We start from the raw sequence: 27,427 nt of genomic DNA on the forward strand, positions 1-27,427 counted from the left end.
TTTATTTATTTATTTATTTATTTATTTATTTATTTATTTATTTATTTATTTATTTATTTTGAGACAGAGTCTCGCTCTGTCGCCCAGGCTGGAGTGCAGTGGCCGGATCTCAGCTCACTGCAAGCTCCGCCTCCCGGGTTCACGCCATTCTCCTGCCTCAGCCTCCCGAGTAGCTGGGACTACAGGCGTCCGCCACCATGCCCGGCTAGTTTTTGTATTTTTTAGCAGAGACGGGGTTTCACCATGTTAGCCAGGATGGTCTCGATCTCCTGACCTCGTGATCCACCCGTCTCGGCCTCCCAAAGTGCTGGGATTACAGGCTTGAGCCACCGCGCCCAGCCGGATTTTCCAAACTTTCTAAAGAAAAAGACCAAATTATCTTTCAAGGTCTTTTTTCATGCCTAATATTCTAAAAGTCTATTAACTATAAAACAAAAGATCTCTCAGGCTTACCATTCCACTTTGGAAATTTTAGAAACATCTTGTTAAAGGATCTTTGATGAACGTTTACTTTTACGGGGACAAGGAGAGGTCTTACCTTTGTACACGTGCATTTTTTTAAAACAAGGTCTATATGAATACTAGACTTGAGTTCACTTTGGTTCTCTTCCCACAGCCATGCAATTAAAATGCTAAACTTTAATCAGTAAAATAAAGGAAAATTTTATTTTGAAAAAATATTGTAATTTTCAGGGAAGTGTTCTACTTTACAGGTCAAGATCTGGGCCATCATAACTTTTAAACCACTAACTGGCAATCTTTATTCAATCCTAGCCACAGTAGTTCTAAACTATCACAAACCAAATTTGTCCTGTCACCCTTAGAAACAGGCTGCTCTTAATAGATCTGCCCTTATTAAACTTTTAGAAGCTTGGACTTTCTGAAACTTCACATGAACGGGGGAAGTTAACCCAACTATAAAAGCTTATTTTTTGTTTGCATTTTTAAAGAATATAAACGGTTTGTGTTTGGATCTTTTACTAGAATTAGGAATTTTTCTACCATTACTTTTTCCTTTCCCACTCCAAGAAGGTACTTTGCACACCCTTGTCTCAAGGAAGGACATTTTGGCAATAACCAAACAAGTCTTCTTAAGTCTTAACCAATACTTCTAGTTCTTGGTAATTGCATCTTACTCCATGAGAGGACCAGGGAAGGAGGCAGGACCCAAAAGGGATGAATGCTTAATGTGCCTGGGGAGACTGAATCAACATACAGGCTACCTGTCAGCTGTGTCCCAAGCCCCAAGTGTGGCAGACTGATGACAGCATCAGACTTTGAGAGGCTGGTCCTGCTTGGACAAGAATCAGTAGAGTCCATGATGAAAGCTCGAGCTCCCCAGTCACCACCACCTTCATTTCAGAATACCACTATGCCTTCTAGATTTGAGACTTCAAATAGCTCCTTCATTTCCATTATGACTGATAGACTGAATTTCCTGCCATCTTTGTGGGATGGTGGTTCTGACTTGGTTGGATTTAAATAAAATAATTATTTCAGACAAATCAGTTTGTGTGGACTAAGATTCATATCTAGATACAGTGCTATTTTCATTTTTAAAATATCTTAAGTCCTTTCATATTCATGACCTCATTCACCATCATGTGAGACTGGTTGAGTGGCTTTGTTGTTGCTTAAGATTCTCAGAATCCTAGAGGCTGAACTTCACTATCTAATCCAGTAGCTTTAAATGTATTCCCATGGCATGCTAGTGTTTCATCAGCTGGACCAATATGTTCCACAGCTAAATCTAGCAGAGAGAAAAATAACCAACTCTTCAAGTTTTTAGAGGAAAAACTAAATTAATGGATACATTTCTATTTGTAGCTTTTCTTTCATATTTATTTTTCATAGACCTCTGGTGCCTGCTATAAAATACACAAGTAGTAAAGTTTTCAGAAAAACCTTTCAATTACTTTCTATCAGGTTTCTGTTTTTTTTTTTTTTTTTTTTTTCCTGAGACAGAGTCTCGCTCTGTCGCCCAGGCTGGAGTGCAGTGGCCGGATCTCAGCTCACTGCAAGCTCCGCCTCCCGGGTTTACGCCATTCTCCTGCCTCAGCCTCCCGAGTAGCTGGGACTACAGGCGCCCACCACCTCGCCCGGCTAGTTTTTTTGTATTTTTTTTAGTAGAGACGGGGTTTCACCGTGTTAGCCAGGATGGTCTCGATCTCCTGACCTCGTGATCCGCCCGTCTCGGCCTCCCAAAGTGCTGGGATTACAGGCTTGAGCCACCGCGCCCGGCCTACTTTCTATCAGGTTTCATTCAAACTTCTGTTCAGATTTAAAGGCTGAAAGGGCTATAGTTTTATCAGACACACATATATTCCCATATTTTGGGTAAACTTTCTATTTAACATGACATTGAATTACACAGTATTACATATGCAGCAGGCATAGTGTGTGTCATAGAACATTAAGAATTCCAGGCAAGTTTGAGAAAATAACTAAAGGAGTCAACCCTCTCTTTGCAGATGATGAAACGGCCTCAGTCCCCAATGATATGGACTACACACAGTTAACAACACAACTGTGTAGCAACTTCTAACTTCTGGCCTTCATGTTCCAAATCTAGTGACCCTTTCACACTGCAGGAAATTAAGTCTGCTAAAAACACTGCTAACACACAATGGGATGGGGGGGGGTGTGTGGGGCACAAGGCGAGGGCAACATCAATGACCCAGGCCATCAGGCCCTTGCTATTATGCTAAGCTGTCTCTTACCTAAAGGCCCTTGGCCACTCACAATGAAGAATCATGCAAGATTTCTACTAGCACAGTAGGGTCAGCAGCCACACATACAGGACTATCCCAAAACAATCACAGAGTCATTCTCTTTCAAATATTTTTTATTGAAATGACAATAAAATAAAAAAAGAACAGTGATCACTTTAACCAAACTTTTACTTTACAAATATAAAAATATAACCAAAACTTGTTTCTTTTATACATTTTCCATAAACGTAATACCAGAAAAGTTCTCAAAGCCAAACTATAAATGATGCTTGTATACTATGATGTGAACACAATAACCAAAAGTTTAAATTTCTAAATACGTGACCTTTCCCTCAACAGAACAGCATAATCAATATATCTTCCCAACTTACCTCTATTTTTACGATATGATCCATTACTAAAATACAAAATACACCTAAACTGGCCTAATCTAGACTTACCTAGGTTTTAGTAAGTTTTTTCCTACAAAAACAAGCTTAATAAATACAAGCTAATATTAAAATGTGTTTTATGGCTCAAATCAAATTACAGTATTAAGTTTCTCATCACGATTTGAACAACAAAAGCAAACTGCTTGAAATGAATCCAGTTTAACCCAAATAGTCAATGATGTATAACAAGTGGGTTAAGTATGGGAAAATCAAATCTTATGCTACAGAAAGTTGACTTATACTACAGTCAACAACCACTAAGCCTTCTTTGGCAATGAAACTTACAAAATTGCAAACTCTGAAGCAGTCTCAGTGATTGGCACATACTGTTCCAAACACTATGAACAAGTAAAAACATTAAGTTTGAGGATGGAAAAGCTACCCCACGCATTTCATCTCAAGTGACTGAACAAGTAATGTAAAAATAAAGTCATTAAAAAGCTGAGAGCATAAGAGCACAACATTTAAGGAAGGGAATTTTAAGCCGATTGCTTGCTGGCCTGTTGAATTTGAAGTACTTCTACCTCTCACTTCTAATTAAACATGGAAGAAAACAGACTGGCTAATTTGGTTACACTTCGTCCAAATACAATGTTAACTTAATGGAACCCTTAAATATCCAAAATAATAAGTGAATGCTAGTTATAAGACAATAAAAAGTTTAAAAATCTTCCAAATGTGCTGTTAACAGTACACATTCAAGTGCAGAATTATTATGCCATTTTAAGTATTATATACTTTTTTTAAAAAAATCACAATGGTCTTCCATCACACGGTGAAAAAACAAATCTCACTCTTCTCCAAAGGGGTAAGTCCATCCTAAAGGTAACTACAAACAATCATGTAAAACTTTATAGTTTCTTCCCCCAATCTACTCAACATATTCCAGTGTCATTTAGTAGTTTTACATAGAATCTGCACTATACTTGGATTACTCAGGGAAAATAAGATGACATATATTGTAGTTTTAGAACGCAAATGAGAGCTTTCATTTTAGACAAATGTACAACATAGGAGCCACTAAAAAATACGGGTCTATTAATCAAGAGCCCATTTCAAAATGATTCAGCATTTAGTATGTAGATCTGGAATGCACAGGGAAATATTTGAACTTACGTATCAAAAGAACTTAGTGTTAAACAGTGCCCTTATACCCTCTTCTAATACTGTGGATATCTACCAACCAGATTTGATTTCCCCTAGTTCTATTATTTCCATCAGAAAACCAAAAACAAATTATTGGGATCCACCTGTAACTGACCAGAGCAAAAAGTTTTTAAGACTTCCGTTTGTGTGTTACGAATTTTACATTCAAAATCAGATCTCTTACATTCCAAGGTTAGTAACCCAGCCATCCTGAATCAAAGGTTTTTCTCAACTAGGCCTTAGTGTATGGATGACTGGCTCATGTACTTACTGTATATTGGGAAGAAGTGAAGAAGTGGGAAGAGAGGAATTTGTCAAAGTTACAAAGAACATGAGTGGCCTCGAATCAGATGACTCTTCAACTCAAACACTCCTTACTGAGAGCACTTTATAAAACACACAACAAAAAGTCTACCTCTCTCCATCCTCCCCAAACTGCAAAAATGAACATCTGAAATTTGGCCACTGTAGCTTTTCCCTAAGAAGCAATCATGGAAGGTAAGCTGAATCAATCCATCTTCATATCCACTTCCTCCAATCTAAAGGTCTTGCTCCCTGATCTAAAGGAATAGCTGAAGGATGCAGCTAATGGATGAGCTTACCAGCAAAATACATTACATGAGAAATATGCTAATGTAGGCTAGAGGGGTAGGACTGTTAGGGGCAGGAGGGAAAAGGACAATTCACAGAACTAGTGGCTTTTTCAAAGGAAATCAGGGGGCATTTTTGGTCATGGAGACTGGTGCTCACCTACCACATGCACAGTTACTCACTACTTAACTACCATGTGAGGGTTTGACATGACCCCAACTAAAAACACTTGAGTGTTTATTAATATAACTGCTCAGCTACACTTGGCTTGATTTTCTCAAGTATCATATACGTTTGTCATCACCCAATATTCAGGAAAATAGCCCTGTGACTGGTACCATACTAATCAAAAGTTCATTCCTATTAAAAACCCTTTTTTCCTTAAGTAGCTACATCTGGCAAGATTCCTTTTTACATTAAGCCTACAGTCAAGCCTATAATAAGGCATACACACTACACTTTGATCATTAAATAACAACACAACCAGCAAATTACTTTGCTCTAATATTTTTTATTCCCTCAAATTTGATCTGAATTTGTCAGTACTTTTTAAAGTTTTTAAAATTTCATATTTTTCTCTTAACCTGACAAAACCTGTCCTCTGCCTTGCCCCCAGTTTTTGGTTGATTCACATTATTCCAAAAATATTTTCGAAGGCTCCGTCATTTGCTAAAACCAAATTTTCTTCTATATGTATATAACTTCAAGTTAATTGAATATTTGTGCAATCTCAGAGTTCAAAACCTAATACATCCAATTTTAGAAATTTCCTTCACAGATCACTATTTTTACCATGGCTTTAAGAATAAGACACATAATTTTGCAACAGCACAAATAATTAATACCCCCATTATGTGAAGAAAACTCTGAGCTCTAAATGAGTCTCTTCTTATACCAATCCCTATGATTGCTGATCAAGCCAATTTTAATAGTTTCCTATACGTTTAAGGTCTGTTGCTTGCAAACCAAGGCCTGGATGGTTATAAAATGTACTGGTCAGTGAATTATACTGGGAGTTCTCTGCAACACAATTCATTTAGGAGTTGCACCTTGGACTCAATCAGACAAACACAGTTTTCAAAAGTAATGGAAGCTCTTCATCATAAAAATCTAATATAGTCTTGGAGTATGTGCCCAAGAATGATATCAAAGCAAGGGTTCAATAAACTTGACTGAACTAAACCTGTCACTGTGTTGTAACATTCACCATCCTAAAGTGGAGGGAAAAACGATCCTCACCTACAAGAATTTTAGAAGTTTAATGAGAAATTAAAATAAAAAAAGGAAGTCAATTTTATTTAATGTTGTACAAAAAGTATGAGTAGAACCAAAAGTAAATAAACATTATCACATTTGTTTACACCACTATCTAGTTCTTCATATTAATTTTACTATTCAAACAAAAGAAAGTAGGTGGCAATTTAGGGATCGCAAAAGAGATAAAACCAAAAAAACTTTTCTACCACATTTATTCTACACTGTATATAGCTGTGCTCACAGAGACAAGCGGCTTCTTTTACTTCTCCACTGTGCAGGAATTCAGTTGTATATAAAATTGAACCTGAATTTTAAAAAGAACAATACCTTTATTAAAGACAGTACATACTACTTTCCACGTAAGATAAAGAAATTTATCTGGATGTTTCTACCCTCTCTTAACATGTCTGGCATTTTCTTTTTTTCCCCTTCAAATGCCTTTTTACCACGTTTGGCATTTTCTACACCAATTTTCTCTCACTGGTGATCATATCTTATGCATTAAAAACACTGTTGCTGAATACTTATAATTAAAAAATTAAGACTATAAATTTGATTAATTATCCACTAATAAGTTCCTTAATGCAGGAAAAGTTTCTACATGTCCTTATACTCTGACTACTCAGCACAGTTCCTGCACTTGGCAAGTAGCTGTTTGAATAAATAATATGACTCTTTTTCCCCCATATGCATTTCAACTTGTAACCTATCAGGAGGCCCAAGTGGAGTGACAAAAGATAAAGTCTGATTAGTGACGAAGTAGAAAGAGCAATTTCATACTCAATAAGCTTTCACAAAAGGCCAATTTCACTAACATTTATTAAGTACATACCAGATTACTGGCACTGTTGTAAGCATTTTATATGCATTATTTCACTTGGTCCTCACAATCCTCTGAAGTAGAGACTACTATACCCATTTACAGATGAAGAAACAGTCAAATAGGTAAAATAGTTTTTTCCAAGGTCACACTGCCAGCAAGTATTGAGACTGGGATTCAAATCCAAACACTGACTGCAGAATCTACATTCATAACCACCATGTTATTCTGCAATTCCTATCGATGGCTGGCTCTAATAGAGACCTCAACCAGTACAAGTCAGTTTTTAAAAAACTGCATTTCGGTCGGGCGCGGTGGCTCACGCCTGTAACCCCAGCACTTTGGGAGGCTGAGACGGCCAGATCATGAGGTCAGGAGATCGAGACCATCCTGGCTAACATGGTGAAACCCCGTCTCTACTAAAATACAAAAAAAAATTAGCTGGGCATGGTGGCGGAGCCTGTAGTCCCAGCTACTCGGGAGGCTGAGGCAGGAGAATGGCGTGAACCCGGGAGGCGGAGCTTGCAGTGAGCCGAGATCACGCCACTGCACTCCAGTCTGGGCGACAGAGTGAGACTCCGTCTCAAAAAATAAAAATAAAAAAAATAAAAAACTGCATTTCTTATCACTCTAACTGCCTAAAGATTCAAACCCCACGTAAAAGTTCAGGATCTAATCCCACAAGCCTCAATGTGGGCCAAAATATAGTAAGTTTCAAAAAAGGAAAGAGAATATATTACACCAAGATATTCAATTTGCCACCTTTTTTTTTTTTTAGATGGAGTCTTGCTCTGTCACTCAGGCTGGAGTGCAGTAGCGCGATCTCAGTTCACTGCAACCTCTGCCTCCTGGGTTCAAGCAATTCTCTGCCTCAGCCTGAGTAGCTGGGATTACAGGCGCCGCCACCACGCCTGGCTAATTTTTGTATTTTTAGTAGAGATGAGGTTTCACCATCTTGGCCAGGCTGGTCTTGAACTCCCAACCTGGTGACACACCCGCTTCAGCATCCAAAAGTGCTGGGATTACAGGCATGAGCCACTGCATCCAGCCAATCTGCCACATTTTTATACAGACAACTCCACTCATATTTACACACTGCTGACTGCTATTTAACCATCTCTTCTTTGAATAAAGACATCAACCATAACTCTTGAGAACATCAGAATTAGGGAAAAGCATTTGCACAAATACCAGAATGTCATGCCGAAACTTAATAGTCTGGGAATGGTATTAGTCACAATTAATCTATGGCTTGCACATGACCTAGGAGACTACTTTCTTAGTTTCCTTAAAGACCAAAATTCATGAACCATACCTTCTCAAGTGGCTCAGAATATTTTAAATTTTACAGTTAATACGGATGAACCAAAAAATGTTCAACTTTCTGTACCTGCTCAACAGCTGTGGGAGACTAGAAATGATGGGTCCATATCCTGGTGCATTGTCATACAATTCAAACAATGGTGCAGCTACCAGCTTGTAATTTTTAGGGACTGCAAACAAGGCTAAAATAAAACAGAACTCATTATTATAAGTTCTTATATAATCACTGCTTCCATTTCATTTTTAAATTAATTACCAATTTTACATTTAACAAAAAGTTTAAGAAAAAAGATAATTCTCATTAAAACATTTTGGTTGTATCTTTTAAGGTACATTTCGTAGTCACAGATTTTAAACTAAAAGCATGGTATGTATTTTTAGTTTTACAATAAACCCCAAAATTCAAGGAACTTTGAGAAAACACAAATAGAGGTATCCTTAAAATTACTGTACAGAAGTTTTTAGATGGTTACCTTCGAAAACAAAATAACTTACCTTTTTCTTGAAGCTGAACCAGAAACAACTTCTTATGTTCCTTAGGCTTTGTAATATGTGCAGGAATATATGGATACTGAAATTTACAAATGAATACAACTTTAACATGTATTCCATGGCTTCATTTCTTTACATTCTTTCTCCCCAGTATAGTATAAACTGTTGGGAGAAGCATACTACTTTCTGTTCTCTTTACCAGGACTTATCTAAAAGATACACTAGTAAATAAATGCTTTAATGCATATAAAATAACAAGCAGTAAACCAGTCAACCATTCAAGATAAAATATGTAGTCACAGAATTTATAGCTTCAGATACTTACAACATAATGAAGTCTGATTTAATTAGTATCTTTAATAAAGGCTTTTGTTTGTTTGTTTTTTAAGATGGAGTTTCGCTCTCATTGCCCAGGCTGGAGTGCAATGGCACAATCTCGGCTCACTGCAACCTCCGCCTCCCGGGTTCAAGTGATTCTCCTGCCTCAGCCTCCTGTGTAGCTGAGATTACAGGCATGCGCCACCACGCCCGGCTAATTTTGTATTATTAGTAGAGGCAGGGTTTCTCCAGGCTCCTCTTGAACTCCCGACCTCAGGTGATCCGCCTGCCTCGGCCTCCCCAAGTGCTGGGATTACAGGTGTGAGCCATCATGCCTGGCCTAAAAGCTGTTTTGTTTTTGTTTTTGTTTTTTTTTTAATATATATATAGGCTGGGCACTGTGGCTCACGCCTGTAATCCCAGCACTTTGAGAGGCCAAGGCAGGCGGATCATGAGGTCAGGAGATTGAGACCATCCTGGCTAACACGGTGCAACCCCGTCTCTACTAAAAATACAAAAAATTAGCCAGGCATGGTGGCGGGCACCTGCAGTCCCAGCTACTCGTGAGGTTAAGGCAGGAGAATGGCATGAACCCAGGAGGCAGAGCTTGCAGTGAGCTGAGACTGTGCCACTGCACTCCAGCCTGGGCAACAGAACGAGACTCTGTCTCAAAAAAAAAATAATCATCATCATCATATATACACATATATATATGTATCAGTAAGTTAAACAGTCTAGAATCCTGATGTAGACCTGTTTACTACATTAAAAATTCAAATGTAGCCTGTGAGGCATTTGACAAGATGCTTCTTGCTCTTCCTCCCAGCCCCAACCTCAAATCTCCCCGTATCCCAGGGTGCATGCTTCAGGAATACCAGAAGAGCAGTCTAAATGAAGTTTTGCCAGATGGGCAAAGCCAAAGCCATTTTACTCGATGAAATTTAGAGAATTTAAAGAGATGAAGAGAATTAGAGAGGGAAGTTGCTACCCGGGAAGGAAAAATTCTGACACAGAGAACAAAAAAAAAAAGTCTAAGGTTATACAATTCTTGTATAAATCTCTCCACAATACATTGAGAAATCTACTTTTGCTGTTGGAGTTGTATTTGACCGGGGGAATTTAAAATTGCTGAAAACAGATAAAAGGGGAAAGTGAGATAAAAGCAGAAGCTGCCAAAAGGAGGTATTAGCATCATCCTCAATTTACATAGAAACACATGCTAAGAGAGGCTAAGTATCTTTCCCAAGATTACTCAGCCAAGTTGTGAAGCCAAGATTTAACTGTATCTATTCAACTCTTATCTAATTATAAAAGCCTATGTTATTTTCCACTATGTTACTCATTGGCACCTAACCAGTATTCCAGTTAGAATAATTATATACCAGAGCCATCCCTAGGGTACAATGAATTGAGGCAATTGTCCCAGGCTTTGGAGGTTCCTTAAACTGTCATGAAAACCAGATACAGTAACAGTCGCAGAGAAGTGAGAAGTGGCTTGAACAGCACAAGCTAAGAGATCTGTGGATCGTATACAACAAAAGTTCCCAAACCATGACCAAACAAAATGAGTAGCATTTCCCCAAATTTCCTCTGCTCTCAAGGCTACGTGTTCCTATTTTTTTAATCCTTTCTTCTCTGGTCTTAATGTTTAAGTCGACTGTAGTTTATACAAAAAGACTTGAGATAAGGAGATGATAGGCTCCTTTTCCACTGACATCTAACTAATACACTAGGCTTCCTAAATAAATCAATACACTTACCTTATATCGAATACCACCAGGGCAAACTCTAGGCTTTAGTGAATGAAGGGAACTGTCCTAGGACAGTGGTAGGGGAGATGAGTGAGGATATTCAGAAAAGTTATCTGGAAAATGACTGGGGTCACTACTAAGCATTTTCCAATTAGATCAAGGAATGTTCAGAAAGCCAAAAAAAGTTTAGAATAATTGTACTATGTATCTTTGAACAAGTAACTTCACTGTTTCCATATGAAATTGTTCTTCCTTAAAGCCAAGATGTGTTCCTGGCAATTCTTAGTGAACACCAGCATCAGCTTCCACAGCCCCTATCTTCCTGTCCCTCTGCCATACAAGGGAGTCAGAAGCAAGAGAAAAGAACAATCTTTTGCTTGGTTGATATTTTGTGCAACGCTTGACCTGAAACATCTTGTCATGTAAAAGAGCTATAAAGTCATAGGGCTTTTTAATTTGCCTAAAGAATTCAGGATTCAACTTTAAGAGGTTCCACCATTAGCAAAAATAGGAATATTTGAGCATCAGTAACATTATCACTCATTATCGTGTATTAAAATATTTCAAATTATTTAAATCCAAAAGGTCATACTGACACTTTGAAGGTCACTGAAACATGTTTGTGTGTGTGTGTGCCCCCATTACACTACCTCCGATTTCAGGGCAATGTTTGAAAGGTATCAGAGAGTTCCCTGTTTGCTGCCACTGTCTCAATAAGCAATCAGACTCAACATGGAAGTGCAAGGGAGTTCATTATCCAATGGGGGATAGGAGTCCCTAGCCATCTATCTTTCTGACAGACAATTATGAGGTACATTCCACATTGTTCCCAGTCCTTAACAGAACAAACCCAGTTGCCCACAGGTGTAAAAAGATCAGTAACATGCCCTGTCTTACTTCTGCTGCTTCTGGTCTCACTCTCCCTATATTCTGCTGCTTCCTGGAATCACCTCTCAAATTGCCTGTACCCAAGTCTTGGTCTTATCCTCTCTTTTGAATAAAGTCAAGTCTTTAGATGATGGTAAGGAATTAAATCATTCTTCTGAAAAATGTTAAGTAAAGGAAAAGCAGCATATATATTTTTTTCTACACAAACCACATACTTCAGTAGTACGTAAGTTTCTTTTTACATGAGGATCACAACCCTTATGAATTCATAGACCAGGAAATGATCATCAATGAGCTGCTAACATTACAAAAAGAGACAACCAAATATTTTTAAATTCCTGATGGAAGTACACTATACCACTTGTGGTAGACTGCCTTAAGATGACCCCCAATGACTCCTGTTTCCTGGTATTCACTGCTTTGTGTAGTCCCTCCTACAGTGTACCAGGGTTGGCTTGTGTGACCAACAACATACTGCAGAAGTGATGGTATGCCACTGCCAAGATTAGGTTATCACAGACTGAGGGTTCCTACTTGGGCACTCCTCTAGCACTCTGTCTCTCACTATCTCTTGGATCACACAGCCTGGAGGAAGCCAGCTGCCTGCAAGTTGTCCTTTTAGAGATGTTCTCATGGCAAGGAACTGAGGGAGACCTGGAGACAACAGCCAGCAACACCTGAAGCAAAGCTTTAGTCTAACAGCCCAGATGAAACCAAGAAGTCTGCTAACACACACGTAAGCTCGAAATCAGATACTTTAACCCCAGTTCCGCCTTATGATGCAGTCCCAACTGACAACCTGACTGCAACTTCATGAGAGAGCCCAAGCCAGAACCACCCTAAGCAACTCCCAGAGGCCAAAAGGCTGCTAAATTTTGAGGTAATCTGTTATGCAGCAATAGATAATATATCGCCTATGACAAGCCTTGTTACCCCTCCCCAAATTAACCGAGCCTGAATACAATTTCTCGATATAACTATCAATTTGCATGACACACAGGGGAAATAACTACATATTCAACAACAACAGGGGAATGCAATCAGAATGGAAACATTAGCCTGTTTTCATCAACAAATAAAATACAAGGGAAAAAAAGGTGCCAACTGTGTAAAAGAGACTTTAGAGACTATCCTAATCCAAACAAATTATAAAAAGAAAATTGAAATAATCAGGATATGTGAACAGTGACTATATATTTGACAATAATATGGAATTGTTTTAGTATGATAATGACAGAACTATGGTTGTTTTTAAAGAGATCCTTATCTTTTATGATTCACAATGAAATATTTACAATTCAAATGAATAGCTAGGATACGCTTCAAAATAATCCAAGATGAGGGCAGGAGAATGGTGCGGTGGAACAAGGGGCTGTGATGTGCTAACTGTTAAAGACAGATAACGGGTAGGGCAAGTCATTCACTTTTACCATTCTCTCTTCACTTGTATTTGTTCTATTTATTTATTTATTTTGAGAAGGAGTCTTGCTGTGTTGTCCAGGCTGGAGTGCAGTGACACGATCTCGGTTCACTATAACTCCTGCCTCCCAGGTTCAAGTAATTCTCTTGCCTCAGCCTCCTGAGTAGCTGGGATTACAGGTTTGTACCACCTAACCCAGCTCATTTTTATATTTTTCAGTAGAGATGAGGTTTTGCCATGTTGGCCAGGCTGGTCTCAAACTCCTGATCTTAACAGGTGATCCACCCGCCTCGGCCTCCCAAAGTGCTGGGATTACAGGGATGAGCCACCTCGCCCGGCCTTGTATTTGTTTTACATTTTCCTTTAAAATAAGAAGTGCTTGGCTTAATTTTGTAATTTAAATTAAGGAGGGAAGAAAAGAAAATTTCAAGTCAAATTCTACTTTAATCTTTTTTAAAGCGGCTAGAATTAAACGAGCTTTCTGCTTCCAAAATGCCTAGCAAATGTAACTGAACACTAACCTGAGGAGGTTCAAAATTTGGTCTCCACCAGTTACCAATGCAGTCGTCAATGACCCAGTCTTGCAAAACTCCATCCTGACGACCCAGTATCTGTCAAAAAGAAATAAGATAGCCAGTGAACAAATATATGTACTCCCCTTCTTCAGTGAACAGAAAATTCTTAGCAGTGCTCCTAATAGAGACAAAGGGATAATACGCCTTCCATACAGATTTCATCTCTATAATTTGTTATTATAGATGTCACTCTGCCCAAGACATACAATATTAGTTCAAAATTGGCAAGCTAGTATTAACATAAAAACTGTATTCAAAATTCAACTTTCATTTTTATTAATTTGTATAGCAGAACATTAAACTTACTTTAATCAAAGTCATACTCTACATATTTTAAGTGGCCAAAAATAGTTCCACAATGTTCATGGTGAGAAACTGCAGTTCTCTGTCCTGCTTCACCCATTCCCACAAGCTGTAACTTTCAACTCTTGGTTGTTTTTCCCCTGTTTGCTTCTATTTTTAAAGCATTCTTCTTGGTCTTAAATAAACGGTTTATTTTAGGGTAGTTTTAGATTTATAGAAAACTTGCAAAACTTGAGCAGAGACTTCCCATATACCCCACACCCAGTTTCTCCTATTGTTAACATCTCACATTAGTAAGGCACATTTGTCAAACTAATCAACCAATACCAAGACAAGGTTATTAACTGAAGTCCATATATTATTCAGATATCCATAATCTTTAACTTAATGTCCTTTTTCATTTTTCAGTCCCAGGATCCCATCTAAGATACCATATTACACTTAATCTTCATTTCTTCCGAGGTTCCTCTACATTGTGACAGATTTTCATACTTTCCTTGTTTTTGATGATCTTGATAGTTTTGAGGAATACTGGTCAAGTATTTTGTAAAACATCCCTCAATTAACTGAGGTTATGAGCTTTTGGTAAGAAAAATACAGAGGTAAAAGGGCCATTCTCATCACCATCATATCAAGGGTACATGCTGCATCAATGTGGCTTATCACTAATGCCAACCTCGATCACCTGGCTGAGGTACTGTTTATCAGGTTTCTCGTTGCCCAGGCTGGAGTGCAATGGCACAATCCTGGCTCACTGCAACCTCCGCCGCCCAGGTTCTAGTGATTCTCCTGCCTCAGCCTCCTGAGTAGCTGGGATTACAGGCACACACTACCATGCCCAGCTAATTTTTTGTCTTTTTAGTAGAGACGGGGTTTCACCCTGTTGTTCAGCCTGGTCTCAAACTCCTGATCTCAGATGATCCACCCGCCTCAGTCTCCCAGAGTGCTGGGCTTACAGGCATGAGCCACTGTGCCAGGTCTCAAAACCACATTTTTCTAAGAGATGGGGTCTTGCTCTGTCACTCAGGCTGGAGTGCAGTGACGCAATCATGGCTCACTATAACTCCTGGCCTCAAGCAATCTTCTGGCCTCAGCCCCACAAAGCACTGGGATTACAGGTGTGAGCCACCAGGCCCAGCCAAAATATTCTTTTATGACGGTTTCTTGATTTTTCATTTTCATTTTATTTTTTTGAGACAGAGTCTCGCTCTGTTACCCAGGCTGGAGTGCAGTGGCGCAATCTCGGCTCACTGCAACCTCCGCTTCCCAGGTCCAAGCGACTCTCCTGCCTCAGCCTCCTGAGTAGCTGGGACCACAGGTGCCCGCCACCACACCCGGCTTTTTTGTATTTTTAGTAGAGATGGGGTTTCACCATGTTGGCCAGGATGATCTCATCTCTTGACCTCGTGATCCACCCACCTCGGCCTCCCAAAGTGCTGGGATTACAGGCGTGAGCCACCGTGCCCAGATTTTCATTTTAAAAACTTTTTTAAAAGCCTATAACCCTCTACTATGAATGAGAATTTAGATATTAAAATCACATGACCTAGTTATACTTTTTCTTCCAGCATCTTCCCATTATCAATATTTGGTTAAGACAATATTCAGTATTTAAGTTAGTATGATCAGGTAGATCAGTCACAACAGAGCACCCATATCTCCTTACTTGTTCAATCATCCTGTTCTTTAGTTAATAACTTTCATTTCTTTTGCTATCACTAAATTCATTTCCCACATTCTCCACGAGAATTTAAATTTCTTCTCAATTCAAAATATCAATTGTCAGTTATTCTATTAATTTCATCTTCTCTAAGACATGTTTTTGTTTTTTTCAAGACAAGATCTCACTCTGTCACCCAGGCTGGAATGCAGTGGTGCGATCTCCACTCACTGCAACCTCCACCTCATGGGCTCAAGTGCTTCTCTCACCTCAGCCTCCCCTGTCCCCAGCCTCCTGAGTAGCTGGGACTACAGGTGCAAGCCACCGCACCAGGCTAATTTTTCGCCATGTTGCCAAGGCTGGTCTCAAACTCCTGGGCTCAAGTGATCTGCCCATCTTGGCCTCCCTAAGTGCTGAAATTGCACCCAGCCTAAGACACGTTTTTCTATCATCCTGCTGTAATCTGTACTTGATAGTCTCAACCCTGCTTCCCAGCTGGAGTCCTAGGGTTTCTCTTGGTCTCTCTCCTATGTTGTTAGATCTTAGTATTTCTAAATTCTCTATCTTCTTATTTTATTCCAGTTTGGGGGTGAACACCCTCTAGTAGCTTCCTGAGACAAGGTACAAGAGATGAAACTTTTTGAAATTCTGCATGTCCAGAAATAACTTTTACCACACATTTGATTTATAGTTTGATTAGAAAATTCTGGGACAGAGATCATAGTCTCTCAAAATCACAAAGACAACACTCCACCATCCTTTAGCTTCCAGAATTATTTCTGGGTAGTTTAATGCAATTTCTTATTTTGATGTTTTGCATTTAACCTCTTTACTTACCAATCCTCCACCTCCCACTTTGGAAGCTTTTAGGATCTTTTTGTTTTTATTTGTTTGTAGGATCTAAAATTTCATGATGACATGCCTTTGCATGGATCTTTAAACATTCACTATAGAGGCAAGGCCAGTAGGTCTTTTCAATCTAAAAACTCATGCTCTTTGAGGTTTGAGAAATTTTCTCCAATTATGCTTTACTAATTCTTCCTTTTACTCTGTTCTATTTATCTATAGTTTATATTGGTCCTTCTAGAATGACCCACTAATTTTATCTTTTCTTACCTACGTTCTATCATCTTTTCATTCTATTTTCTGGTAGAATGAAACTCTTTTTACTGAATTTTTTATTTCTTCCAACATTTTTTTAAATATCTATGAGGTTTTTCTTGGCATTTTCTTGGCTAAAATGCCTTTTTAACAGCACTGTTTCACAGGTGCAAAATCTCCTCTTAATTAACCAAGAATATTAATCACAGTTTTGTCAATGGTTGAATTTTCTGCTTCTGTTAAGGTCCTTTTGCTTCTTTTGATCTCTTTCTTGTTAAGAAGTTTTCTCCAAAAGCCTGGTGATATTTGGTTGTGTACTCACAAGGTAGAAGCAACAAGAGGCTGCCGGGCGCAGTGGCTCAAGCCTGTAATCCCAGCACTTTGGGAGGCCGAGACGGGCGGATCACGAGGTCAGGAGATCGAGACCATCCTGGCTAACACAGTGAAACCCCCGTCTCTACTAAAAAATACAAAAAACTAGCCGGGCGAGTTGGCCGCGCCTGTAGTCCCAGCTACTTGGGAGGCTGAGGCAGAATGAACCCAGGAGGCGGAGCTTGCAGTGAGCTGAGATCCGGCCACTGCACTCCAGCCCGGGCGACAGAGCGAGACTCCGTCTCAAAAAAAAAAAAAAAAAACCCAAAACAAGAGGCTTAACTGTCACCTCTGTGTGCATGAGTGACAGGACTACATTTTTTATTTCTTTTTTTTTTTTTTTTTTAGACGAAGTCTTTCTCTGTTGCCCAGGCTGCCGTGCAGTGGCGCGATCTCGGCTCACTGCAACCTCCACCTCCTGGGTTCAACTGATTCTTCTGCCTCAGCCTCCTGAGTAGCTGGGATTACAGGGGCCCGTCACCATGCCCGGCTAATTTTTTTTTATTTTAGTAGAGACGGGGTTTCACCATGTTGGTCAGGCTGTCTCAAACTCCTGACCTCGTGATCCACCCGCCCCGGCCTCCCAAAGTGCTGGGATTACAGATGTGAGCCACTGTGCCTGGTCCAGGACTACATTATTTCTATAGAAAATTCTTGCTTTGTTTTGGATATGGTTTGTCTCCCTGCCCCCAAACTCATGTTGAAATCTGATCCCCAATGTGACAGTGTTGGCAGGCAGGGCCTAGTGGAAGGTGTTTAAGTCATGGGGGTGGATCCTTCATTAATAGTTTTAATACCCTTCCGCCATCAGGAATGGATTAGTTCCCTGGAGACTGGGTTGTTCACGAGTGTGGCTTCCCAGATTCACTCTTGCTTCCTCCCTTGCCATGTCATCTCTTTGCACGTGCCCACTCCCATTTTGCTTTCTGCCATGAGTGGAAGCAGCATGAAGCCCTCGCCAGCTGCCCAATCTTGCCACCGCAACTGGTGAGCCAAATAAATCTTTTTCTTTATAAATTACCTAGCCTCAGGTATTCTGTTGTAGCAACATTAAACAGATTAAGACAGGTCCAAAATGGCAGTATCTGAAGTTTTTCTTGGACTGGTCACTTTTTCCAGAAACAAGATTTCCAACCCTCAGCCTGGGATCTATAAATCTAATTGTTGGCTGGGCCTGGTGGCTCATGCATGTAATCCCAATGCTTTGGGAGGCTGAGATGGGAGGACTGCTTCAGGCCAGGAGTTTGCAACCAGCCTGGGCAACATAGCAAGATCTCATCTCTATAAAAAAATTTTTTTTAATTAGCCAGGCATCGTGGTACACACCTGCAGTCCTAGCTACTCAGGAAGCTGAGGCAGGAAGATTGCTTGAGCACAGGAGTTTGAAGTTACAGTGAGCTATGATCACACCACCGTCCTCCAGCCTGAGGAACAGAGTGAGACCCTGTCTCTAAAAAAAATAAATAAGCCTAGACCACGCACGGTGACTCACATCTGTAATCCCAGCACTTTGGGAGGCCAAAGCAGGTAGATCACCTGAGGTCAGGAGTTCGAGACCAGCCTGGCCAACATGGTGAAACCCCATCTCTACTAAAATAAAAAAAAATTAGCCGGGCATGGTGACGGGCGCCTGTAATCCCAGCTACTCAGGAGGCTGAGGCAGAAGAATCAGTTGAACCCAGGAGGTGGAGGTTGCTGTGAGCAACTATTGCTCACATTGGATATCACACCACTGCACCCCAGCCTGGGTGACAAGAGCAAAACTCTGTCTCAAAAAAATTTTAAAAAAATAAGCCTAATTGTTAACATTCTGTCAGCCTAATAGAAGTCCAAGAGTCTGACTATTCAGAATGGGAACTCTTGCTTATTCTTCCCCATCCCCTAAACTTTTTTCATTGCTAGTTGTTCTCTGATTCAATTACTACAGAGAATCAATCATCAGCCAGTCTTTGCCTAATTACAGAGTGGGGAAGACAATCTAGATACACAGGTTGAACATCCTAATCTGAAACTCCAAAATCTCAGACTTTTTGAGCACTGAAATGATGTTCAAAGGAAATGCTCAGGCTGGGCGCGGTGGCGCATGCCTGTAATCTCAGCACTTTGGAAGGCCAAGGAAGGCGGACCACCTGAGGTCAGGAGTTCCAGACCAGCCTGGCCAACATGGTGAGACCCCGTCTCTACTAAAACTACAAAAATTAGCTAGGCATGGTGGCAGGCGCCTGTAATTCCATCTACTGAGGAGGGTGAGAAAGGAGAATCGCTTAAACCCGGAAGGTGGAGGTTACAGGTGGAGGTTACAGTGAGCCGAGATTGCACCATTGCACTCCAGCCTGAGTGACAAGAGAGAGACTTCGTCTCAAGAAAAAAAAAAAAAAAAAAAAAAAGGAAATGTTCATTGGAGCATTTCAAGTTTTGTATATGGGATGCTTAACTGGTAAGCATAATGCAAATATTCCAAAACCTGAAAAAAATCCCAAATCCTAATCACTTTAAAAAAATTTTTTTTGAGTACATAGTAGATGTATACATGTATGGGGTACACAAGATGCTTTGACACAGGCATGCAATGCATAATATTCACATCATGGAGAATGGGGTATCCACCCCCTCAAGCATTTATCCTTTGTGTTACAAACAATCCAATTATACTCTTTTAGTTATTTTAAAATTTACAATTAAGTGATTACTGACTATAGTCACCCTATTGTGCTATCAAATAGTAGCTAAACACTTCTGGTCCCAAGCTCTCAGATAGGGAATACTCAACCTGTATAAATATACTTCATATATACTTTGAACCAGTCCAGTTTTCAGCCCATGCATGCCCCCACTTTCATAAGTACCTAGCACCTTCAGTTCCTCAGTCATTCTGGTACTCTGCAATGTTGGATTCTGCCTGCCTGTCTGTTGGACTAAAGTTTCTGCCAAGTTAGTTATAATTTGCCCATCTGTTTTCCAGTTTCTAAAAATTTTGCTTTTGTGATTCTCTCATTTTGCACTCCCTCAATCCTACTGCACTTATATCTTTGTACCAGACATTATATAAATGGAAGTCCAAGCACAGTAAAATGTTTGAGAGTTATAATATAACATAATATAATATAATATAATATAGAATTATAATATAATATAATTTTTAGAAATACTAGAAAGACAAACCAATAGGTCAAAAGTAGGAGAATTACAGGTGACTTTAGTTTTGTTTCTCCTTTGCTTTTCTGTGTTTGCCAAGCTTTTTGCACAGAGAATGTATGAGTTTTGTAAAGGGGGCAGGCAGCAGTTGCATGTTAAAGAAGAAAACTAACATTGAAAACAACTTACAGTCTTAAAATCCTCAGTATCTATGCATTTGGCCCCAAGTCTTTACATGCAGGCATTACAATGATTTTTTAAAAGTAGAATAATTTAGGCAAAGTCTAAAAAATATGTGAAAAAAGTGAAAACACAGGCATCTTTCTCTTTTCAAAATTCCATAGAGGCCTACTCTTGAACAAAACTACCTGCATTCAAACCTCTAGCTCTACAACACACTAGCTATATAACAAGAAGTAATTTAAACTTAATAATATCTGCTTCCTAGAGTTGTGGTGGAGATTAAAGGAATTAGCACATGTAAAGCACTTAGAACAGTGTCTAGCACAGTAATACTTAAATGTCAGTTTTTATCATTGCTGTGACACAGTTTAACATTTTAAAAATTGAAATAAGTTTAAGTTCAACTTGTAAAAAAAAAATCAACATTGTACTAACATTCTGGGGTTTAAGTTGTATTTATTGAAAACTAAATATTCCAAAATAAACACCCTTTTTACAAGACATTAAAAGCCAAATTAACTATTAAATTGATGGTATTCAAAGTTAGGTTAAACAGAAAAATACCTCTGTCATTAAGCGTTTTAGTCCTTCAACTTCATCTTCTCCTGGGTTAAGTTCACCACCAGGTCTGTATAAAAGTTAAGAATTTCAGCTTTCAACTTAATGCAATTTGGAGATGACAAAGAACACAATAAATGTTATGTCTATCAAGTCACTAAGTAACATATTTCAGTGTAATAAGGCAATCAAAACAAGTATCAAAGTGAAGGGGGAGAATATACTTGAATTCATGTCAATTCCCCAGACTAACAGTATACAAACCCTAGGTTTTTTTCCTCTTTGTATATATTTATTTTTATTTTATTGTCGATTCAAAGGGTACATGTACAAGTTTGTTATGTAGGTATATTGTGTAATGGTAAGGTTTAGGCTTCTAGTGAACCCATCACCGAAACAGTGAACATAACATCTAACAGGAAGTATTTCAACCCTTGCCTCTCCCTCCCCCTCTCCACCTTTGGAGTATACAGTGTTCATTTTTTCCAACTTTATGTCCATATGTACCTATCACATAAACCCTAGTTTTAAACCAACAGAACATATAACATAGCACAAACATAAACAAAATTGCTAACCACCAGTCCATCCCAATCTCGTCTCTGGAAGGTATCTGATGATAATGGAGTCTAGAAATGCCCAGAGAGGAATAGATCACATTCTTTAGGCCTAAACAATGGGACACTTTTTCAAGAGCGCCATGTAAGTATTGGAGACCTTTCTTTTTGGTATAATCTAGTCAAATAGTTGTGGATCAAATGTTTGAGAGATGCAGGAGCTTAAATGACAAAAAAATAAACTGTTATCCACAAAAACCTAAGTCATCTTAAGAACAGGGAACGCAAATCATACCAAGAAAGAAATATCAATTGTTCTTGGTGATGCTATAATGACATCTAACATTGATCCTGAACTCAACTATTCCACAGGGTTTCTACCAAGCTCAATCACTAACATTGACAACATATAGAAACACGCAGATTACTAGTTAGGAAAATAAATGAGTACCACAATGGAGAAAAATTACTCGTGATTTTCTCTTTCTAAAGACATCATTAACAGCAGTGTTTGTTGAAATAAATGACCGAGGGCTAAAATTGTAGTCCACAGCTGCATAAACAGCAATCCTACTAAAAACTGTCTTGCTATTAATTTCCAACACTACTTACAGTTTGAAGAAAGTTGTTCCCAGCTGTAGCAGTAACACATGGGGTAGCCGGTGCTCATGTACAATCAGAACCCCTTCTACAGTCCTCCTCATTCCAATTTTATCAAATTCTTCCCTCATGCGCTGAAATCTGGCTGCCACAGAGCTGTCCTTCTCATAGAGGGGCTCTTTTGTACCAAAAGTATAATTGGTAAGAGGGTACCTGTGATCCGAAGACAAACATCTAACATGAGAACTGAAGAATGTAATTTACCATGACAGACATTAGCATAAAGAAACCACAGTACAAAAAAAAAGTGCATATGTTGTACTCAGAGACACAGGATTTGTACGGTTACATAACTAAAGTTAATGAGAGAGCAGAGATTGGAATCTTGTTCTCTGGACTCTTAAAGCCAGAGCTTCCACGAGATAAAGCTGCTCCTCCATACTCTAACTTTCAAGTGTAGATAACACTATTCTTAAATGCTTAGAGAAATGGTTATCTGAACATTAGTAATCCTCTGGTTTTAGACCATGGCTGCTATTCCAACAAGACCAATTTGGCTAATAATTAATGTCCCCCTGCATTCCTCTGACTACTAATCTAATCAGAAAGTTTTAATTATGGGTGCTAATGGCTAATCTCTTTTTTCTAAAACTAAGCCACCACTTTTCATCAACATCCCTCCAGTTATTTTCTATTTCTCTCAGTCAACTATCCTCAGATTTTTCTTGCACCACAGCCTTTCCTTTTCACAGCAACTCTTCTACTTTCTCTTTTTGTCCTCTAAACCGATTTACTAGCCTTGGGCATTTATTCTATTCAGTCTCCTTATTGTTTCCTTTTCCTCATCTGAATCTTCTACCCACCCCTTTACCAAGAATTTAAAATATAGCTGAAACTGTTAAAGACAGTTTTCATCTTGCCTAATAAGGATCAAATTTTTCTTTAAAGATACTTAAAAATTCCACACTTACATGTTGTATGCCCTTAATTAAAGCCTTACAGCAAGAAGCCTTTGAGTAAGAATTTAGGCCACACTTGCCCACCCATGGTATCTATTCTACCAAAAGCCCTTGACATTAATAGTCAACATTATTGCATCTACTACACTCAGCCATTCTTGAAAGGGGAACAAATCAAGGTTGCCAAAACTTTAAAAATTACTTTAATTCCAAAAGCCAAGTTCTAGGCATATGAAAAAGCTATAAAATAATTAAAATATACCATTTCAAGGATGCTTTAAAGATTTAAAGAACGCCCCCAGTAGACCCAATGCTAAATCTAACACTATTATCCATAGCAGCAGCAGATATGCTACACAGCACGATGTGCCAGGCAATTTTTTTAAACGCTTTACATATATTAACATTTAATTCTCACAACCTGAGTTAGAAAGAATTAAGGATAACCATTACACATCTCTGTTGCAAGAGCCAGCTCCAATATGTCAGTAAAGAGATATCAAGATGAAATGTCAGAATTTTCACCTGTGAAATCAGAGTGCCAGCCCAGACATACACATTGTTCTCATCATACTGTGAGCTTCATAAAGCAGGGGCTACACCCTACTTCCTCACCACTGTATATCCAGTATTGTGCACAGTGCCTGGCACAAAGTAGGCACTCATGCAATATTTCCTGAAAGAAAATATACTGGGGAGAGGGCATTTGTTTTCAACTTAATATTAACTCAGGTGAACTTAAGTTCACAACACAATGATTATTTCTGAGTATTTATATTTATATAGGAGAAGAAATGTACTGTAAATCAACCCATAATTTTAATAGAGCGAAGATTAAAATATCTTGCTGAAAGCTAACTATTTTGCCAAGTTAATTCTACATAATGGCTTGATGCAAATTAATTCAGTAATCAAGACAAAACAAGAAAAGACTGTGGGTTTTAGCTCTAATCACCACTGAAAGTAACCCAGAAGCTGTGCTTTCATACTTTTAAAAAGAATAACATTTGCCTTTACCATTTGATGGATTTTTTTCTTAATTTTTAAAAAAATTTTTGTAGAGACAGCCTATGTTGCCCAGACTTGTCTACAACTCCCGGCCTCAAGTGATCCTCCCACCTCGGCCTCCCAAGGTGCTGGGATTACAGTTGTGAGCCGCCACTCCTGAGGACTTTTATACACACAACTATCGACTAATTCCAGATTTTATAAACCTAGCATTTCCATCATCTAAATTTCCAAGCCAACACATTTTACAAAATAAAACAATGTTAACCATCTTTTCAACTTCAAATCACTTTTGGTTGGGGGACGGAGAGAGAATGTCCATTTATTTTAATATAAAACAAGAGAAACACCTAAACTGCCTTACGAAAACATCAATACCACCAAATCCTTGCACTTGTACACAGACTGGCATAAACTGGCCACTTTCCTCCATCAGGAAAATTGAGGCACCACGTTGCCTCGAAAACAAATCCTCAGACACGATTTTCAAAAGCATTACTGACAATTTCTTCAGACACCTCAAACGTCAATTACCTGCTACAGCAAGTCTGCCGCTGAGAGTGACCTTGAAATGCAATGGTTTCAAGTGCTGAAACGGAAAGGTGTTGAAAATAAAACACAGCCCACAATGGGTTTTCTGGTACAAACATTCTAGTTCCCTCCAGTCTGAAAGCCCAACCATAGCAGCATCCTTACTCCCACGGAGGGACCTACTTGGGGTGCCTGGGACACCGGCGTTGAGACATCATCAGACGACGCGAAGGCATAAGGCATGGGGCAGGGCAGACAGCCCTGAGGACATGAATAACGTGTGTTGTATTCATAAACTGAAATATTTATGTAACAATTAAAAGGAAAAAAACTAGGCCTAGGCATTACAGCTGGATCTCGAAAGCTTACTGTGAGAGTGAAATGTGCAAAAATGATACTAGGTTATACCATTCGTATCACATCAACAATCACAAAGCAATACCATATACGTGATGCCAAAGCATAAACATTTCACTGGAAGGATAAAACACACACACACATTTTGAAGTTGGTTACCTCTGGAGAGGTGGGGAAAGGATGAGTTAAAAGCAAACTCCGTTTTTCCCCATTATGACCGAATACATAGGATGGGAACAAGCCTTCCTTTCAGAAAAGGACTCTAACTCCCGGAGGCAGGAGGATGAGAAAGGGGCCTGAGGGAGCGAGGAAGGCGCGCATCAGCCAGCGGGAGTTGGAGGCGAGGAGGTGCGGAGGTGTGAAGCACGCCGAAAAGCCGGGGACGCGCGGGAGAGTCTGTAGGAGCGCTCACGAGAGAAATGCCCGCCAAGGCCGCCCGGCACTTACAGATTGATGGTGCGCTCCAGGGTGAGGGGCTTGGTCTGCTGGATGTACTTGTTGCCGAACTGAGTGACCCCCCGTGGCCAGCCGGTCTGCGAGCGATTGGGCGGTACCACAGACATGCTGGCGAGCTCCGGCGCTGGCGGCGAGCAGAAAGTGGGAGGCAGGTGTGACTTTCCCAGTGCGGGAAGCGGTTATCTGCAACCCCCTCAGCGGCTACCGCCCGCCATTAACAGGAGAGCGCAAGAGGAGGCGTAGGCACGCCGGAAGTGAACCCGGGGCCTCTGGCGGCAGGAAGTAGAGAGGAGGTGGCCTGCCAGACCGAGCGCCATTGGGCCAATCGCTGGTGGGATGGCTGCAATAGCTGGAGCTCCCATTGGTAACAGGGTATAGGTTCCGCCTCCTCTTACTTTGGTGATTCCCATTGGAAACACAGTAAAGGGGGCATGCCGGGAATTGTAGTCCCCTCAGGAAAGCAGCGTCTTGATCTGTGTGGCGTGGTTCTGTACCTTGGGAGGAGATGAATGGGAAGCGGCCAGCGGAGCCTGGCCCAGCCAGGGTGGGAAAAAAGGGAAAGAAGGAGATGATGGCGGAGTTTTCGGACGCTGTTACGGAAGAAACCTTGAAAAAGCAGGTGGCTGAGGCCTGGAGCCGCAGGACGCCGTTCAGTCACGGTAACCGGGTGCTCTCAGGGAGGGTCCGCCACGCAGGGGTCTGGGGACCTCTGAAAAAGCCCTGGGACTCGCGCGCAGCCCTGGGCAGCGGGGCCGCCAGGGAAGAGGCTCTTGGAGGACTTTGACCACCTTGTATCCTCCTGCCTCGGCTGCTGCTCCCTTTCACTCCAAATTCAGTTTGAATTTAGAAATGTGAGAAAAGAGAGAAATGGAGGCCGGAGAGTTTTGGGAAGCAGAGGGTATGCAAGTGATAGTTGCATTCTGGAGTCACAGATTACTGAGTTAGAGTCCTCTCCCCTGATTGCGCGTCGCCGGGCAATGGAATTAACCTTATTAAACTTCAGTTGCTTCCTAAGTAAAATGGGATAGTTCATAGTATTTACCTCAGAAAGTCGGTGAATGGGAGCAATACACTAATGCTTGCAAGCTTCAGTAAATGTTTCCCTGAGGAAGGCTCAATACACATCTGTACAAATACGGGAGTAGCTGATGTCATTTCTCCTGCAAGGGCGTTGCTCGGCTGTCCCAGGAGAGTCTAGCCAGGGCATTTGTCGCGAGCTGCCAGCTCGGCACCCTAGTGCGTTCGTCTCTACGCGCCTGTAGTTTGACTCCATGATGTATGAAAATAAACGCGCGTGGACCAAGGAAAGGAGCCTACGTTGAACGATTCCAGCCTCAGTTTTAAATATCACCTTATGTGTTCAGAGCTCTGCTTCATGCGCCAGGCATTCCTTTCTAGAGTTTGCCGTAATTTTTCTTTCCGTTGTCAAGTGCTTTGAAGAGGTGAGTCCTGGAAAACGATGGCGTAGTGTGAAAGTGCAGGCTCTGTTCTCTCAGTTTCTTCATCTGTAGGATGGAGAGAGTGATAATGTCTCCCTCAGAGCTGTTGAAAAGATTAAATGAGATAATGGGCCTGGGACATGGTAGGTGGTGCTGATGATTACAGGATGGGGATCTAGCCAGCCGGAAGCAGTGGGTAAATGTTGGGGTAGAAATCAAGGAATTAGAGGCGGTTATGCCTGAACTGACCTGAATTTTTTTTTTTTTTTTTTTTTAAGTACAGTAGGTAGTAAATGCCTCTGACAATAACTTACGAAAAGAAAAAGCAGGGAAACTGCCGGCCAGTATTGCTACTCTCATTTAATGTGCTACCCAAAGTTTGAGGGAAATGAATTAAGAAGAATCTAAAATACATTCAATTCAATATGTAATCATTGAAACACATTTTTAAAAAAAGAGTAGGG

General features: G+C 40.1%; 2 protein-coding genes across 3 annotated transcripts in view; one reads left to right on the forward strand and one right to left on the reverse strand.

Moving 5' to 3' along the window:
- Nucleotides 1-2,827: 2,827 nt before the first annotated feature.
- On the reverse strand, nt 2,828-25,804 carry NUDT21 (nudix hydrolase 21). The gene is made up of 7 exons (XM_023209971.1): nt 25,516-25,804; nt 22,226-22,426; nt 21,063-21,126; nt 13,691-13,780; nt 8,796-8,871; nt 8,368-8,482; nt 2,828-6,461 (listed from the first exon to the last, which is right to left on the reverse strand). Exons 1-7 carry the CDS (start codon nt 25,629-25,631, stop codon nt 6,440-6,442), a joined length of 684 nt encoding a protein of 227 aa, XP_023065739.1. The 5' UTR covers nt 25,632-25,804; the 3' UTR covers nt 2,828-6,439.
- A 118-nt stretch (nt 25,805-25,922) lies between these two features.
- The window catches only part of OGFOD1 (2-oxoglutarate and iron dependent oxygenase domain containing 1), a 30,037-nt gene continuing 28,532 nt past the window's right edge, over nt 25,923-27,427 (forward strand). For both annotated transcript variants that reach the window (XM_023209973.2, XM_023209972.1), the window contains exon 1: nt 25,923-26,183. In XM_023209973.2, coding sequence (XP_023065741.1) covers nt 26,030-26,183 — 154 coding nt within the window. In that variant the 5' untranslated portion in view covers nt 25,923-26,029. The remainder of the gene's footprint in view (nt 26,184-27,427) is intronic.

This window comes from Piliocolobus tephrosceles, chromosome 17, assembly GCF_002776525.5.
Source record: "Piliocolobus tephrosceles isolate RC106 chromosome 17, ASM277652v3, whole genome shotgun sequence".
Lineage (NCBI taxonomy): Eukaryota > Metazoa > Chordata > Mammalia > Primates > Cercopithecidae > Piliocolobus > Piliocolobus tephrosceles.

Excerpts from the sequence above, each read along its gene's own strand:
- NUDT21 (XM_023209971.1), bottom strand. The coding sequence starts at position 25,631 with ATGTCTGTGGTACCGCCCAATCGCTCGCAGACCGGCTGGCCACGGGGG. Across the intron at positions 22,427-25,515 it reads CTGGAGCGCACCATCAATCT|GTACCCTCTTACCAATTATA; the intron begins GTAAGTGCCGGG and ends TTCGGATCACAG. Across the intron at positions 13,781-21,062 it reads TAAAACGCTTAATGACAGAG|ATACTGGGTCGTCAGGATGG; the intron begins GTATTTTTCTGT and ends TCTTTTTGACAG.